This window comes from Corylus avellana, chromosome 5 (assembly GCF_965113065.1).
Source record: "Corylus avellana chromosome 5, dhCorAvel1.hap1.2, whole genome shotgun sequence".
NCBI classification, from domain to species: domain Eukaryota; kingdom Viridiplantae; phylum Streptophyta; class Magnoliopsida; order Fagales; family Betulaceae; genus Corylus; species Corylus avellana.
The window spans coordinates 17,761,503-17,778,567 of record NC_142494.1 but is presented as its reverse complement, the minus strand read 5'-3'; the positions used below and the strand labels follow the sequence as shown (position 1 = coordinate 17,778,567).

At 33.6% G+C, this 17,065-nt stretch overlaps 2 protein-coding genes across 2 annotated transcripts; both read left to right on the top strand.

Moving 5' to 3' along the window:
• Positions 1-7,906, top strand: PAO2 (polyamine oxidase 2). The gene is made up of 10 exons (XM_059594156.2): positions 1-588; positions 1,093-1,196; positions 2,304-2,392; positions 2,474-2,587; positions 3,639-3,726; positions 3,919-4,004; positions 4,108-4,210; positions 6,541-6,638; positions 6,728-7,157; positions 7,256-7,906. Exons 1-10 carry the CDS (start codon positions 546-548, stop codon positions 7,562-7,564), a joined length of 1,464 nt encoding a protein of 487 aa, XP_059450139.2. The 5' UTR covers positions 1-545; the 3' UTR covers positions 7,565-7,906.
• A 7,220-nt stretch (positions 7,907-15,126) lies between these two features.
• Positions 15,127-15,561, top strand: LOC148585873 (uncharacterized). Its single transcript, XM_088516800.1, has one exon. The coding sequence runs from the start codon at positions 15,127-15,129 to the stop codon at positions 15,559-15,561; it is 435 nt and encodes a 144-aa protein (XP_088372926.1).
• The last annotated feature ends 1,504 nt before the right edge of the window (positions 15,562-17,065 follow it).

Below are 17,065 nucleotides of genomic sequence, written 5' to 3'. Positions count from 1 at the left end.
CAGAGGCATACAACCACACCAATCTCAGTTCTCAGCAATCTCTCTCTCTAGGGAATTCACCTTTTTCCTTCAACCTTCCGAATTACATTTCCGTCCTTTCGTTTCCGGAAAAACCAAATCCCTAGAATCCGTTTTCTTCCTCACATGCTCTGCAAGTCGCGCCCCAATTCTTCTCCCTTTTTTCTCTCCTCTACACGAAATCGGCCAATAGGATTTTGAAATCCGATTGAATTGCTCGAACCCGTTGGAGGAACATTAAAAGAGAGAGAACTGTATGAGCTGGTCTGGGAAGCTGGGTTTCTTATTGAATTACTCGAATTCTTCTTCGAATTCCAATCATTTCACCACGTGTCTCTTAATTTTTAGTCTTCATTACTCGCCTCAATTGCCCCCGTCCCTGTTTAAATTCGAGAAAAAAAGCCTAGATCCTTTATTAATTTGTATTGATATTAATAATAATACTAGTAATTTTAATTTTAATTTTAGTAATAGTTTTAATCATTTAAATAATTGCCGTATTGTTGATCGCCGATCGTCGCTGCCAAATGGAGTCTGGACGCACCAATAGTAATCCCCAATTACGCAGAGGTTCGCTTTTCTTTTTTTTCTTTAAATAAAAAATTTTATTTGCGGGTTTTATTTTATTTGTTTATTTTTTTTATTTATTTTTTATTGTTACTGCCCTTGGAGAAAAGAAAAGAAAATTATTGCTATACTGATTGCTTCGTTATTATTATTATTTTTTTTTTAGATAAAAAATCTGCGTTGCGGTTTTCTCAAAATTATCGAATTATTATAATTGCAATTTGAGTTTTTACTTTCAACATGTTAGCAGGTACTTTTGAGTTTTTTTAAGAGGTTACTGGTACCAAAAGAAGAATTTCTTAGGTGCTGTTTGTGAAATTTGCGGTTAATTTTAGGAGTAATTTTAGGTTTATGTGATAAAAATTTTAATTAGGCCCTGTTTGGGGTATGGAAAAGGAAAAGAGGTTCAAGAGAAATGATTGTGATGATTTGGAATTTTTTCAATTTGTATTTGTTGTGCCGTTTTTGGTGGTGTTGCTAATCTGACTGCAATCGTGTGTTGTGTAGGTCTTTGCTACTCAAATGTGGAGAGAAAGCCATCTGTAATTGTCATCGGCGGTGGTATGGCTGGAATGGCTGCTGCTCGTGCTCTTCATGACGCCTCATTTGGGGTATTCATAATAGAATTTGAATGGAATTATTTTGTATAAGAAACTGTTGTTCTTCAGAATGCCTCATTCTAGGCTTGACATTGTTACACATTGTGTTTACTTGGCTGTGATCGGTTCTTTGCCAGCTCCCTGCTAAAAAGCTGCCTAATTTTTTGCATTATAACTGTTGGAAAATGATAAATGTGATTGACCCTGATTAGTTGAAAAATGGATGTATGAAGCTGACCCCAATTTAGTTGAGGTTCAGTTGAGCTGTAGAGGTGGAGCTAGGACTATTGAGTCTTAGAGGTGATCTAATGTCAGAAGGCCTGCATAATTTGTTGTTATATGCCTGGTTGAAGCTGATGTATTGTGACTGGTAATTCAGGATTTTAGTGTCGCCTTAAGTTCAGCAAAGACAAGCATAGTTTTTTTTTTTTTTTTTTTTGTAAGTAATAAAGATTTTATTAAAAAGTGTAAGGCACCCCTAATTACACATACAGTATACACCGGAAACACCTACAAAAACCCCAAGAAAACAGCAGAAACCACAAAGCCCGAAAAGCCCTCAAACCAGACAAGCACACCAACTTAAAACCCACAAAACACCATAAGCCCTCTGACCCAAAACCCACAAAACACCATAAGCCCTCTTACCCGAAACCCACACAAAGCACTCAATACTACAACGAATGAGCCTTGCCTTTCTCACGCCTAGAGGACGGGCCTGCAGTGTCTTGGTTAATGGAGCATTTTAAGTTTAACAGCTCCCATCTACCTTTAGTCTTAGAACATGCACCCTTTACCTCCAGATGGTGATCCTCTTCAATGGCTATCAGGAGCGCCAAAGTCGTATCCTCAAACCCCTCACAAGCATAGTTAAGCCTAGTTGACTTCATCTATGCTTACTGGATAGCAAACTAATACTAGACTAATGTGGTAGGAATTTTGCTACCTATAATTTGTAGTTTGATGTTTGTGTGTGTGAGAGAGAGAGACAGAGGAAGAACAGCATCAAATATATAACGCGATCTAAACTATTTTTCCTGAGCAGTTCCAATATATAATTGGATGCATGCATTTCCCTATTTATATTTGCCTAAGTAGATGCTCTTTTTCTTTTTTCAGGTTGTCGTGTTGGAATCACGGGATAGGATTGGTGGTCGAGTTTATACTGACTACTCATTTGGTTTTCCTATTGACCTGGGTGCATCATGGTAAAGTATCCCTCTTATGAGAAATTGGAGTGTCATCTATTTATTAACTATAAAACTTATATATCTAAGGTGATGCCTTAGGTTGCATGGAGTGTGCAAGGAGAATCCCTTGGCACGATTGATTGGGAGACTAGGACTACCCTTATACCGTACTAGTGAGGATAACTCTGTGCTGTATGATCATGATTTGGAAAGGTGAGTAGGTAGCACTTTGTTGGTTTTGATGTGCTAAAGCTTCTCTTATTTCTGCCAACATGCATGGGTTCCTGTCATTTCAAATTCCAAATTTCATCTTTTCAGCCTGTTTGTAATATGTAAAATTTAAAAAGTTTGAATTTATCAAAAGAGATCCATTTGAAATTGGGACTGGATCCCCTTACTGAATCACATTAAGACTATTCCCTAATGTGGCAATGCCCCTCTGGTTCTAGTCAGGTTTATTGATACACTGAATTTTGAATTATTATTGAGCACTGGTATGTGGATTTGTTGAGTTGTTTCTCTTTTTTTGATAAGTATGAGAAGGTCAAGCTAAAATATTTGATTGCTTTAATTTTGACCAAGGAGAGGTTCTTGTGCATTTTTAGATTTTTAAACCAACATTCAGCCAGATATGCATCTTAATTATATATTACATTTATATTTCTCCCTATGTCACAGTATTGTAATGAAATGTAAGTCCATATAACATTTCTGCCAGCCATAAACTAAAATACATTGAAAGACAAATAACTCGTTAAAATGTACTGTTCGAGTGATTGTGCTAAAATTGGTGATACATTTTTATTATATCTTTTCCTTCATGTTTATGGCTTCCACATCTTGTAGGTTCCCTCTCTCTAACTCTGGCTGAATTTAATGATTGTGCTTCTCGCAGGGTTTTCTTTTAAATTGCTTAAACTCTGGTAGTTGTATCAAAACTGGTGGTTGAAAAGCCCAAATATTATAGCAAAGCTTTGTAAAATTTAGTTGATTATGTTGTCACTAATTAAAAGTTCATAAGTACTATTTTATGTTATTGTGTTGTGTCTTCCTGTAAAATTAGCAGTAATTTCACTTCATAAGATTTTCTCCCTTTATGGATTGTATTGGTAACATCGAGAGTTTAAGCTCCATTTTTATTTTTGTGACATTTCCTCCAGTAACTGGAATTCCTACACTCTGAAGTAATTTTTGCTTAAATCTCTAAATTTGAACCTCTGAATGGATAATTGTATTGATTTCATATTTTCTTTGTTCTTTGCAGCTATGCTCTCTTTGATATGGAAGGGAATCAAGTTCCTCCAGAGTTGGTCACTAAAGTTGGTGAAGTATTTGAGAGCATTTTGGAGGAGGCAAGTGATCTTTTATTTTTAATTATTTGATTTTAGTTTTTCTGTTTTCTTCATAGATACCATTGTCAAAGTCGAATGTAGTTGCTGCAAATGCAATCAAATTGGATCTTATGCTTCTAGTAATTGAGCTTCAGGTGGTATTGTGTCTAATGATGGACATTCATTGACTTGGTTTTTCTTTCATGAATGCAGACAGATAAAATAAGACAGGAATATGCTGAAGACATGTCCATCCTCCGTGCTTTCACAATTGTTTTTGACAGGAGGCCAGAATTGAGGTTCAATCACATTAATAGCATTTTTCCATTATTGTTTCGATTCTGCATGTTTCCATAATTGTTTTTGAAAAGATGAATTACTTAAATTGACTCTTGCATACAGGATGGAGGGCCTTGCCCATAATGTGCTTCAGTGGTATTTATGTAGAATGGAAGGCTGGTTTTCTGGGGATGCTGATACCATCTCGCTAAAATGTTGGGATCAGGCAAGTTTTATCCATCAGAAGTTTAGATATTGCATGACTTCTTGAAATCTACATTGTGCATTAAAGGGGAATTTTATATTTTCAAGATGAATGACAAAACAAGAAGTGTATAATGGCAACAGTAGAATCTTAGATGGTTTCTTATGTGGAAACTTGAAATGAGCAAGTGCTTGTTGACATGATTAAAGCTTTTAGAATGCGCTTTTTTTTTTCTTTGTGCCCAATCTTTCATTTTACCTGGTGGCAATGTAGCATAGTAATATTTGGTGGAAAACTGTTCTTGCTTTTAATATGCAGAGTAACATCTATATGGTATTCAATTATTTAGATTATAAGCCCATGTCCAATCATAGATATCTTTTTCTTTAATTCTTCTACTACTTGTAGCATAGACAAAGTGGTTACTTTGAATCCGCAGAACTATGGAATTAGGAAGTCCTGTCTCCCAGGAACGCCTCGTATAATCTTGTCTTAACTTCCAAAGGAAATACTATGTTATAAATATTCAGATCACAGATCTTAAAATAAACAAGGACAATTGCATTATGAGAAATGCTAGGAGTCAACAAGTTTTTTATATTTGGCCCATATTTTCATACAAATTCAATAGATCAACCATTAGATTTGTGGGATCTACCATTAACTTATGTAAGGTTCACATAAGTATACAAATCTAATAGTTGATTTGTAAGACGAAATGTACCAGATATAGAGAAAATACTGACCCCCATTATCCATAAAATTTCTGTATGAAGTTGATGTTGCTTTTAATGGATTTCAATGGAACAGTCCTGGAAGCCTTTTGCATAGCGCAGAATGTATAGATAGACAATACCTTTATTATAAAAATTTTGAATGCTTTGCTTTGAGTCTTACAATGAAGTTCTTTTTTTCCTGTCCGGGGTCCTTCATGCAAAAATTTACAGACCTTTTATATAATAACTTTGATGTAACACCTCTATGCATTTGTTGTATATTGAAACTTAAGCAGTATAATCAACTTAGCAATATTTTTCTGTTCAGTTAAGCAATTTCTAAGAATAGGTCATTTTAGAATCTTTTAATATGTTTGAGTGCTCTTATCCTTAGGCTTGCGTCTGGCTGGCTGCACGAAAACTTGTCCTACGCGCATACCCATTATTTCTATATTGAAATTGTGTAATATGTTTTGTAATTGCATATGGATGCATAAATGGGACATCTTAAATGAATTGGGACCACTCATAATTAGATTCTGTGAACATATATTCAGTTTTATAGAACTTTTTTTTAAAAAAAAAAAAAAAATTATTGCGTTCATTTTAGAATTTTTACATCTTGTGCTTATCCTTTTGGGTTTACTGCTGGCCAGCTTCACAAATACTTGTCCTAGACACATACCCACTCTTTCTCATGGATTGCATTTTAAATGAATTGGAACAATTCATAATTGGACTTTGTGAACTTATAATTCAGTTTGATAGAACTTAATTTTTTTTTTCTTGCTGGATTTCAAAATTATTTATTGCTATTAGTCCGAATGGATTGGTTCCTAATTTATAGTGACAAATCCAGCGACATCCTGATCTTGTATGACAAATTATCATTTAAGATGTAGTGGTTCTTGGGAGGCTAATCAATAATTTGGACTATTTACACATCTAATAACTTCTTCCCTACCAACCCCCACCCTTTTTTTTTTTTTTTTTTTCATTTTTTAAAGATGTAAGAGTATTATAAAAGCTACAACATAGTGCCAAGTCTAGCTAATATTAGCCAAAGGCCCACATATCTTTTTCTATGAAATTGTTTCTCCAATCGCTGTATGAAGACAGATATAAGTTCTGGTACTGATACAGCTCTATCGTGAGAGAGATAATATGCCTTCCAGCAAGTGTGAGAGTAGTGAGCCCACTGCCCTTTGTAGCAAGAAATATTCCTTTCTTTCCATGTGGAAAAGTTGTCATATTGGATTCTATTCATTATAGTTGTCAAAAAGAGAGATAAAGGCCACCTCTTTCTAGCGGGAAATATTCCTGTCATTCCTCTGGGGAAACATTTTGATGTTGGGTTAGGGGATATACCATCAAGTATGGTTATAGAAAATAACAAAATGAGAATTAAATGTTAAAGCCATATGTTACATAGAAAGGAAAAAAAACTCGAAGATTAGAAGATTTCATTTGGTGATCAATATCAAATAGTCTTGGAAATTTTTGTTAGAAACCTTTGTCCTTTTTAATGTGTACATTTGATGATATTGTTTTTCATTCCTGCTTGTTGCGTTTTTGGGCATATTGGTAAAGACATGTATTGACCGCATGCTGCAATTGTTTTCCTCTTATATATAGGAAGAGCTGCTACCTGGTGGTCATGGGCTTATGGTCAGGGGCTACATCCCTGTTATAAACACTCTTGCCAAAGGTCTCGACATCCGTTTGGGGCACAGGTATGGATAAATTATTATTTGCATTCTTTTTCATTTGCTCAATCCTTATGTTTCGTCACGTAAATTATCAATTCTTGTCCTACCCACAGGGTTACAAAGATTGTAAGGCGTTATAATGGAGTGAAGGTAACAGTAGAAAATGGAAGTACATTTGTGGCAGACGCCGCTGTTGTTTCTGTGCCTCTTGGTGTGCTGAAATCAAAGACCATAAAGTTTGAGCCAAAGCTCCCAGAGTGGAAGGAAACAGCCATTGCTGAGCTTGGTGTGGGGATTGAGAATAAAATAGTGTTGCACTTCGAAAAGGTGTTCTGGCCAAATGTCGAGTTCTTGGGAGTGGTTTCTGAGACATCTTACGGATGCAGCTACTTTCTAAATCTTCACAAGGCTACTGGTCACTCTGTCCTTGTGTACATGCCCGCTGGGCAGCTAGCCAAAGACATTGAGAAAATGTCTGATGAAGCTGCTGCTAATTTTGCTTATACGCAACTCAAAAGGATCCTTCCAAATGCTTCTGCCCCAGTAATACTTCCACTTCATTTTATTTGTCCATTTTTGAAATTTTTTGAGTTAACATACATAGAAGACTTACCTATTTTATTTTATTTTGAATTACTCAGATTCAACATCTCGTTTCTCGGTGGGGCACCGACGTCAACTCGCTCGGCTCCTATAGCTATGATACAATAGGCAAGCCCCATGATCTGTATGACAGGCTAAGGATCCCAGTGGACAACTTATTCTTTGCAGGGGAGGCAACAAGCGCTAACTACCCAGGGTCGGTGCACGGTGCTTTCTCGACCGGACTGATGGCCGCCGAAGACTGCAGGATGCGAGTCTTGGAACGTTATGGGGAGTTGGATTTATTCCAGCCAGTCATGGGTGAGGAGAGCTTGGTGTCTGTCCCACTTTTGATCTCTCGGCTGTAGATTTAGGCCGCCCCACCATTATTATAATAATTATGCAATAGGAGGTATGTTAACATGGAATCTGGCTAACACATTATAGCCAATTGGATTGGCCCGATTGGGAAATGTTGTGGAAAACTTCCATTTTCCCATGGCTTGCCAGATGTTGGTTAATGTGTAATAGTCTCCTTCTGTGTGACATTCATGTAGTTATCTATACTTGGACTGTCAGAAAAAAAATGAATCTAATAATCGGAGAATTATGCTAGTGGGAGGCATTATGTGGTTTGTAGGTGCCTCCGCTTAATTGGTGGGAAGGACACTAAAATTTGCTATATGAAGTTTGATAAGTATGATTGTGGAGCTCTTGGTCACCCTGATGCTGCATTTACAACAAGAAAGATGTCTTTTTTGGAATCTTGGAAAAATGAGTTTCCTAAAAATATTTTCTGCCAAAAACATTTTTCTCTAGGAGGATGATAAGCATCAAAAGAAGACTTATGATAAGACTCTAGTACTATAGGATGATAAAGCATCAAGAAGAAGACTTATGATAGGACTCTAGTACTATCCTATAGTGTTTAAACTTGTATTGTTTTGTAGTGACTAGAGTAACTCTTAAACTCTACAATACAATATAAGTTTAAACACTATGATAGTACTAGAGTCCTATCATAAGTCTTCTTCTTGATGCTTATCATCCTCTGCATTATCTCTAGGAATTTGAGTTTGAGTAGGTCTAATAATTAGTGTTTCTAGATTTTTCTATACATGGTTGTTAAGTAAAGCGAATAGATATTGGAAAATTCTAGATTTTCTGTATGTGATCTCAAGAACACTTTTTTTAACAAAAATCTCAACTTTCCTTTGCCAACACATCAACAAATGTAAGAGCTAAAGATCAACTCTTTTGCCGTGTGAAAAGCATTCTGGAACACATTCTTAAAACTCAAATTCCAAACCCTAGAGTTAAATTTTTTCTAAAGAAAACCCTTACTTTCTAGTCAAAAATTCTAGCACATACATCCATCCACCCACGAAAATAACATAGTAGAGAACTTATTCACAACCTAACGCAACAAAAGGTTTGGGATAGGGGTTACTTCTCTTAGGCTCTGTTTGACAACCGATTTTGCCAAGATTTTGGCTCTACACTATTCATCTCACTTTTTTATTTTTTCAATATTCTCTTACTTTTTACATCATATCAATTATTTTTTATTATTATTCAAATAAAAAAATCACTACAAAACAAAATTTTTTCATTTTTCCATACCAAACATTCTTACTTTTTCACTTGAAAAAAAAAAAAAAAAAAAAAAAAAAAAAAACATTTCTTACTTTTTTTTTTACATCAATCACTTTTTGCTACAGTATCGAACCAAAACCAAAACAAAATCGTTTATCAAACGAATCCTTAAAGATTTAAAGCTAAAGCTAAAAATTTCAAGAAATCAGCTTCTTGGCACTCTAGTCTTCCTCTTTCTCTCTTCGGTGTTTGGGAGGCTGAAAAACATGCAAGAGTGGCATCTAGGGTTTAACTTGGGGCTTTTAAAGACCCTCCTTGAGCCTTCATTTGATTTGCAAGCAAACTATCACCATTCGGACACTTCTCAAACTGTTAGGACACTTACTAAATTTCAAAACTGACATGGGTTGTTCAAACTTATCAAATAGCTTTCCTATTTTTTAGGAAAAATATTAAAAAGCCCCCCAAATTAATAGCGGTTTTTTAAAGAGCCACAATGTTCAAAAGGTGGTAAAGTAACTCATTAAACTACCAAAGTGTGTCAAAAATGCCACATGCTTTTTTTATATTCCTATAATATCCTTATTCTTCTAAAAACTAAAACAAAAATTAATATATTAAAAAATTATTTTTTCAAAATAAATAATAATAATAATAAATAAATAAAAAGGAAAGGGATGGCTACCAGTTGAGCCAACAACAGGGTTTGATTTTGTATTTATTCATATTTTTTATACGGCACGAGGGATTTATAATTTAAGCTAACTATATTGACTAATTTTTTATTCATTCTAAGAAAAAAAAAATGGTATTTATTCGCCCCTTAATTTTTCATTATTTTTTATTTAGTTTTTAAAAGAATATGGGTATTATAGGAATATAAAAAACAATGTGGCATTTTTGACACACTTTACTAGTTTGATGAGCTACTTTAGTACCTTTTGAACATTATTGGGCTCTATTGCAAACAACTGTTAGTTTGGATAACCTTTTTATATTTTTCCTCTATTTTTTTTTATTAGATATCGATATGCCGGTTTTCACGTAAATTTTCTCATGAGTGTTTAAAATCTCATTTTTCTTCCCTCTTGGGATCCAATGACTAATTCCACCTCCAATGTCATCACTTAAAAGTGTGTTCTCAATCCTATTTTAGGGCGGGTATTACATCAATGTATTGCATTGTACCAAACAAATGAATACATATTTAGTGTTCTATTTCAATAATACAACCGAATAAGGAATAATAATAGTTATTCCATTCTAGCTTCTTCTATTCCCAATAATAAATATTGGGAAAACCTTACATTCGGACATGGTGTAAAACCCACACTTTACAGCCCCCAATGAACAACTAACACCTAAGCTAAAGCACAACAAGTGCACAAAATTAACTTACAACCAAATACACCAAATGAAGAAAAGAGAGAGAGAAGGAAAAAGTAGAAAAGAGAGAAGGAAAAAGTAGAAAAGAGAGAAAGAAGAAATGGGCGTGGGTTTGGCAGAGAAAGAAGAAATGGCGTTGGGTCTTTTGAAACGGCGCTGGGGCCAGACCCACGGCTAGCTGGGTCACCCTCTTCGGCGCCGAGAGTCACCATCTTCGGTGTCGACAGTCATCTTCTCTAGCCTTTAGAGTGATAAAATCCCTGAAAGGTTAACCGCCCCTCTCTAGGTTTTAGAGACGGATTTTGGGCATTAAAAACGGGTTTTGAGGCAGGTCATGGCGCCAACGGGGTTTGTTGTGGGTCACGGACAGTGGGTTTGAGGCCGTGGATCTGGCCTGGGTCTCGTGGGTCTAGCATCACCAGCTACGAGTGTTTTGTTTTTTTTTTTTTATCTTTCTCATTTTGATTTGCTGTGGTTGTTCTCATTTTTATTTTTTGCATTTTTCTTAAATTGATGATGTGTCATAAGGTGATTGGATGCTGCAAAACACCACTTTTTAAGTATTGACCAGATAGTTGGGGCTCTCATAAATATTTATTTTTTCAATAAAATAGTCATTCTACATAGCAAACTTGCCCTAAGAGTCAATATCAATTTAACTATTCATAAGGTACACATTTATAGGTAATCCTGCAATTATTTTAGGAGCACATTTAAATTTCAGTATCCAAATCGATAAGAAAAGTTATAGGGAATCTTTTTACATCCTATTTCTCATAAAGCCAAACTGCTATCTTAACATTAAAATTACATTTCTTTGGTCGCCATCCTTAGAACTTGGCCCTATCACATAATCTTTAATAGTAGTATCAAGAATTGGTATCTCATTTCTTATTCAAGATTTCAATTGGTATTACTTCAAAAAAAAAAAAAAAAAGATTTCAATTGGTATTCGTTTTGAGAATAACTTCTATAAGGACTTAGTATAAATGAAGTTTTTTGTACCCTCCATTAAAGGGATAATATATCATGAAACAAAAAAAGTGGTTGTTACGAAAACACCAAATCTTTATCTTTCTTTTTTGATTTGTTCTATATCTCATGGTTTTTATTATTATTATTTTTATTTTTATTTTTTTTATTTTGTGGATAAGGGATGGATTTGGTGCTTTCACAACACTCACTTTTAAAGTTTAATGTTGATATGTCATCCTCCTAATGGCAGGTACAAAAGACTTGATTTGTGCCTAGTCTTTATTTATAACCAATCAAATAAAGAACAAGTAGAGCACAAGTTATCAACTTCAAAAAAAAATTATCATGACCATTTCTAACAATAAATTAAAGATAACTTTTTTATTTCCTAATAAGAATATAGATCAAAAAGATGTGTTAATGTTTTTTGATAGCTGTTTTAGCAAGAATGCCTCCCTCATCTAATCATATATATATATATATATATATATATATATATATATATAAGTCAAGTTATGATATAAACAGTGCTTAGAATTACGACACCTGCCTTGAACCTATGTTTTAGAGAGTACTTAGAATTGCGACACGTGACATTTTAAAGAATAAACAAGTTTTGAGCATTTAAAACCTAGGGGTTGTATTTGTAATGCATTTAATTATTTTAATGAAGAAAACAAAAGGTTCCGAAATTCTCTCTTTATATATCAATATTGTGAGACAATTAAAACGTAGAAATTTTATTTGTAATATATTTAGTTGTCTTAATGAAGAAAATAAAAAGTTCCCAAATTTTGTCTTTTTGTCTCTATTTGTCTTTATGTCTTCTCTTGTTTTCTGTTTATATCCTACAATTAAAACCTAGGGGTTTAATTTAGGATGCATTTAATTGATGTCTTAGTGAAGAAAACAAAAGGTTCCATGTTTGGATCCAACTTACATACGGTTGACAAAATAACCGCATAGCTGCTGTTAAAATTTGAACGGTTCAGATTTAATACTAGTAGTTTTACACTGACGATGTTGATTTAACAAGAAGGCAAAGCAAACGGCGTTGGATTCAAGAGACTGAACCACACTCGTTCCTCCACCACCTCTTGCTCTCGCTCCCACCGCGGTGCCTTCCTTTCCCATCTTTCTTTCTCTCTCTCTCTTCCTTTCCCACCGCTGTGCCTTCCTTTCCCATCTTTCTTTCTCTCTCTCTTCGAAGATTGATGTTAGCTTTGCTTAAAAATTTGGGTCTGCTTAATATTTTCATGGATTTGTGAGTTTGCTTAAAAGCTTTGTTCCCAATTACTCCAGTAATTCCACGGACATCTCCCCATTTGGTATCAATAGTTTATGAGTCTGGGCGTGGATGTTCACAAATATGGTTAATATTTTCTTGGATCGGTGAGTTTGCTTAAAATATTTGTTTCGTCAATTACTCCTCTTTTTGGGGCTTTTGAAGAGGAAAATAGGGGAAAAAAAACACACTGGTAATTGTAAAGCAGCAAGGAAATAAAAACATGGAAAAGAGGAATATGAAAGGAGTGTCCCTATCCAATCCATTTTGTTTCGTCTTTTTTATCCCTTCCATGCCCAGCGTCTTGTCCTCAAATTTCCTTTCCAGAAACCCCTTTCAGCAGAGCACAGACTGAGAGAGCTTGAGACTGAAAAATAAAATGGTGACTGGATGAAGAAGAGCATTCTGTATTAATCGTCTTTCTCCCAAATCTCTCTCTAGCTTCTCATTCCTCAAAGCCTTGTGTCTCTCCATAAGCACTCTTCCGCCAGAAAATAAACGGCGTTTGTTTTCCTTTCAGTCAGTCACAACGTCTCCTGAAACTGCTATTATTAAATCTAGACCGTTCAACTACTAGTATTAAATCTGGACCTTTCAAATTTTAACAGCAGCTATGCGGCTATTTTATCAACCGCATGTAAGTCGGATCCTCCATGTTTTAGGAAGTGCCTAAAATTGCGGCACGTGGCATTTTAAAGAATGAACAAGTTTCGGGCATTTAAAAGCTAAGAGTTTTATTTGTAATGCATTTAATTATTTTAATCAAGAAAACAAAATGTTCTGAAATTCTCTCTCTTTATATATCAATATTGTGAGACAATTAAAACGTAAGAATTTTATTTGTAATACATTTAATTGTCTTAATGAAGAAAACAAAAGGTTCCCAAATTTTCTCTTTCTCTCTCTATTTTTCTTTTTATCTTCTCTCACTTTCTGTTTTCGTTTGTGTCCCTTACATTTTTTTGAAATTTATATATTATTGAAATTGAAATTGATTATTTATCTTTCATAAATTTTATATTAAAACGTTGGGGTTTTATTTGTAATATATTTAATTTTCTTAATGACTAAAACAAAGGTTCCCAAATTTTGCCTTTTTGTCTCTATTTGTCTTTATGTCTTCTTTTGCTTTCTGTTTATATCCTACAATTAAAACCTAGGGGTTTTATTTAGGATGCATTTAATTGATGTCTTAGTGAAGAAAACAAAAGGTTCCAAAATTCTTTCTCTCTCCCTCTCTCTCTCTCTCTCTTTATTTTTCTTTTTTCTTCTCTTACTTTCTATTTATATCTCAATGTTATTTTGCCAATTTTACACTCAATTTAGTTAGAAAAAAAGAAAAAAGGAAAAAAAAAAACGAGAGAGATAGTTTCCAATTGTTGTTTCTAAATGAAAAAATATACTTAAGTTCTTTTCTTTCTTTTGTTTTCTTTTTTTTTTTTATTTATTTTTTTTTTTTGTTTTTGTTAGAATAGTTCTTTTCAATTATATTAGTATTTTCATTTTTTTTCATTTTTTTAATCTTTATCGTGTATTTTTGTTCTTCCATTTTTCGTTTTTGTTCCTTATATATATATATTCTAATTTATTCATTATTTTTCTTCAAATTGATTACTTTTTTTTTTCTTTTTTTTTTTTGTAAATTTTACATTGAATTCAAGAAATGATAATAAAAGATGGTTCTCTATCGTTATTTTTAGTTGATGATTTTTTAGTTTGCGTTGTTGTTCATTAAGTAATTCATTTTTCTGTTTACATGCTTAATTAATGGATGACATTGGTTTTCAAGGTTTCATTCGAATCAGGAAAAGTATACGGCAGAAAAAGACAATACTTTCAATTATATTAAAAATTCTATTTTTAGTTTTTTATCTTTATTTCATGCGGTTATGTTATTCCATTTTTGTTTTTTCCTTAAATTTTCTACTAAATTATATATTATTTTTCATTCAAATTGATTGTTTTTCTTTGGTAAATTTTACATTGAATTCAGAGAAATGATAGTGAGAGAGAGTTTCCTATCAGGGGAGTTTTCTACATGAGAGTCTGATATTGTGACACGTGGCATGACATTTATTTGATAAATGTTACAACTTGACACGTTGCATTAAAAAATGGGCATATCTGACAAATATAAGAACTATACACGTGGCATTCAAAAATTAAAATGAAACAGTGCAGACATTCAAAACAAAAGTCTTATCTCCCTTCCCAACCACCCTCAACCACAACCACCATCAACTCTTTAAATAAAAAAAATAAAAAAAACGGTTGAACAGTAAATCATTTTACCCAAAGGCAAACCATTAGAACACTTACAATTTGCTTACCATCCATTCATCATTGTACTCCGAGTAAGTTTTGAATATTCATTTTAAAAATTTAGTTTAAATTGTGTTAATTATGTTTATATATGATATATTTTCCTTCCAGAACATTTCATTTACTCTGTTGTTAAGATTTACTTTCTATTCTTGCACGATGTTCTTTTGCTTGATTTTTGGAATACTCATATTGTTCAAACACATAAAACTCTGAATGCAAAGATGCCCTTTCTTGTTAATGAGAATTTTCCAGACTTTTGTTCTCATTTTTAATAAAAACATTCTGTTTTCATTTTTGTTATTTCAAAAAAGTCTAAAAATTGTTCCTTACAAAATCAAAATTCTCTTAAAAACTCAGCACTGTATGGGCATTGGGGTCCTAATACGTGATCATTGGGGACAAGTATGTGCTGCTATGTGTAAAAGGCTCACTGGTATCCAAGAGCCAACTGTGGGAGAAGCAATGGCAGTCTTGGCGGCGGTGGAGTTTAGTAAGGAGCAAAATATCCACGATATTATACTTGAAGGGGACTCTTTGATGGTGGTTCAAACTCTCAAGGATCCTCAGCAAAGCTTGCGTCCTTTTGGACATATAATCGACGATGCACGAGCCTTGCTCGGGACGCGGAGAAGCTGGATGGTGCGTCATGTCCTAAGGCTGGGCAATCAAGCTGCGCATGGTTTGGCGAAGATGGGTGTCCAATGTCCTTCTGAACACATATGGGTGGATGAGACCCCAACATGTATTTTGCACACCGTGAATTTAGAGCTCCATGCTCTCCCAAATTTAGAACCCTGATAGGTTCTAGATACTTGGTTTTATATTAATGGAAGAAATGGAAATTATGTTGCAAAAAAAAAAAAAAAAAAATTCTCTTAAAAACTGTCATTCACAATTTCCTAAAGATTGCCTTTGTGCGGTGAAATTTACTTCTACCCTCAATACAGTAAAAAAAAAAAAAAAAAACATATAGTTCAAACTTTTCCCTCAAAAGCTAAATGATTTCTTGAATTAATTACTTAGAATTCGTTAATGCCTTTCCTTTTCCATTTTTTTTTTTTTTTCTTGCTTTCAATTTCTATTGCAGTGTTTTGATGACTGTTTTCTTCGTAAATACTTTTGATATTAATTTCATTTATAACCAATTCCACTTTTATAAATCATTAAATGATTTTAATGATTTTTTATGATAATAAGAACCCAAAAAGTTTTAGAACATTTTGACCGATACTCATTTGGAATTTTTCTGCAATTTTTACATGAGCTTTCTCTCTTCATTATCTCAAAACGTTTATTACTTATGGTTCAAAATTTGGCATTCAAACCCGAATGTAGAAAAAACAGAAAGTAGAAACTACTTATAGAAAAGAAATTGGGAAATAACTCCACCACTTAATCATAATTTGCATGCTTGAACTTTTACTTTATATAGTTAATACTTATTCACATTGCCTCATTTTTGCTTCTTGCTATGACTATTTGATATCTGTTCAAAGTAATGTCCTAATTAAATAATTTCAAATAGATTTCCTTAAACTCATAAATGAAAAATTGTTCTTACGCTCATTATTACATGAATGTTATATTAGAATATAATATGGGTAAAAAATAACATGTTATATTAGAATATAAATGATGCAATATGTCCATTGGTAATACGAAGATTTGGCATAACTGATGAGTCATGGAAAAGGGCCAAACTAACCATAAGTCTGATTAAAAATCTAATATTAATAACCTGTCATGCCAAAATATTATGTCATCATAAAATAATTTGCAAAATATTTCATTAGGCTCATTATTTGATATTCATTGCATTGAGAATAGGTAGTGGGGTTTAATGCTCACAATGGATCTTTTTTGGGAGGTTTAATGCTCACAAAAAAACTCAAACTCAAACTTGTTTTTTTTTTCCTGTCATTTATCCACCCACTAATTATTATTTTTTTTTTTTTCCATCATGTCATTTTAAAAAACAACCCATGCATTGCACGGGGTACAAGTTCGTAGTACTTTAAAGAAAAGCTGGTAGATTGTGTTATGATTTTTTTTTTTTTTTTTGATAAGTAATGATGCATTAAAGAGCGAAGATGGGCGCAACCCAAGTACACAGGAAGTATACAAGAGAGCGACTAAAATGGGGAGAAAGAAGAGGAGAACATAAAAAGAAAATCAGGAAAATTGATCACTAGGGATGCAAGCCAGCCTGCAGTCCAAGTAAAAAGCGTGTACAAAAAGAAATGAACAAGGTCCTCAAGGTTTCTCGACAAATCCTCAAAGCATCTAGCGTTCCTTTCCTTCC

Bases quoted from the DNA above. Each gene is read 5' to 3' on its own strand.
- PAO2 (XM_059594156.2), top strand. From the start codon at position 546: ATGGAGTCTGGACGCACCAATAGTAATCCCCAATTACGCAGAG. The intron at 2,588-3,638 runs GTGAGTAGGTAG...TGTTCTTTGCAG, and splicing joins TATGATCATGATTTGGAAAG to CTATGCTCTCTTTGATATGG. The intron at 7,158-7,255 runs GTAATACTTCCA...TGAATTACTCAG, and splicing joins TTCCAAATGCTTCTGCCCCA to ATTCAACATCTCGTTTCTCG.
- LOC148585873 (XM_088516800.1), top strand. From the start codon at position 15,127: ATGGGCATTGGGGTCCTAATACGTGATCATTGGGGACAAGTATGTGCT.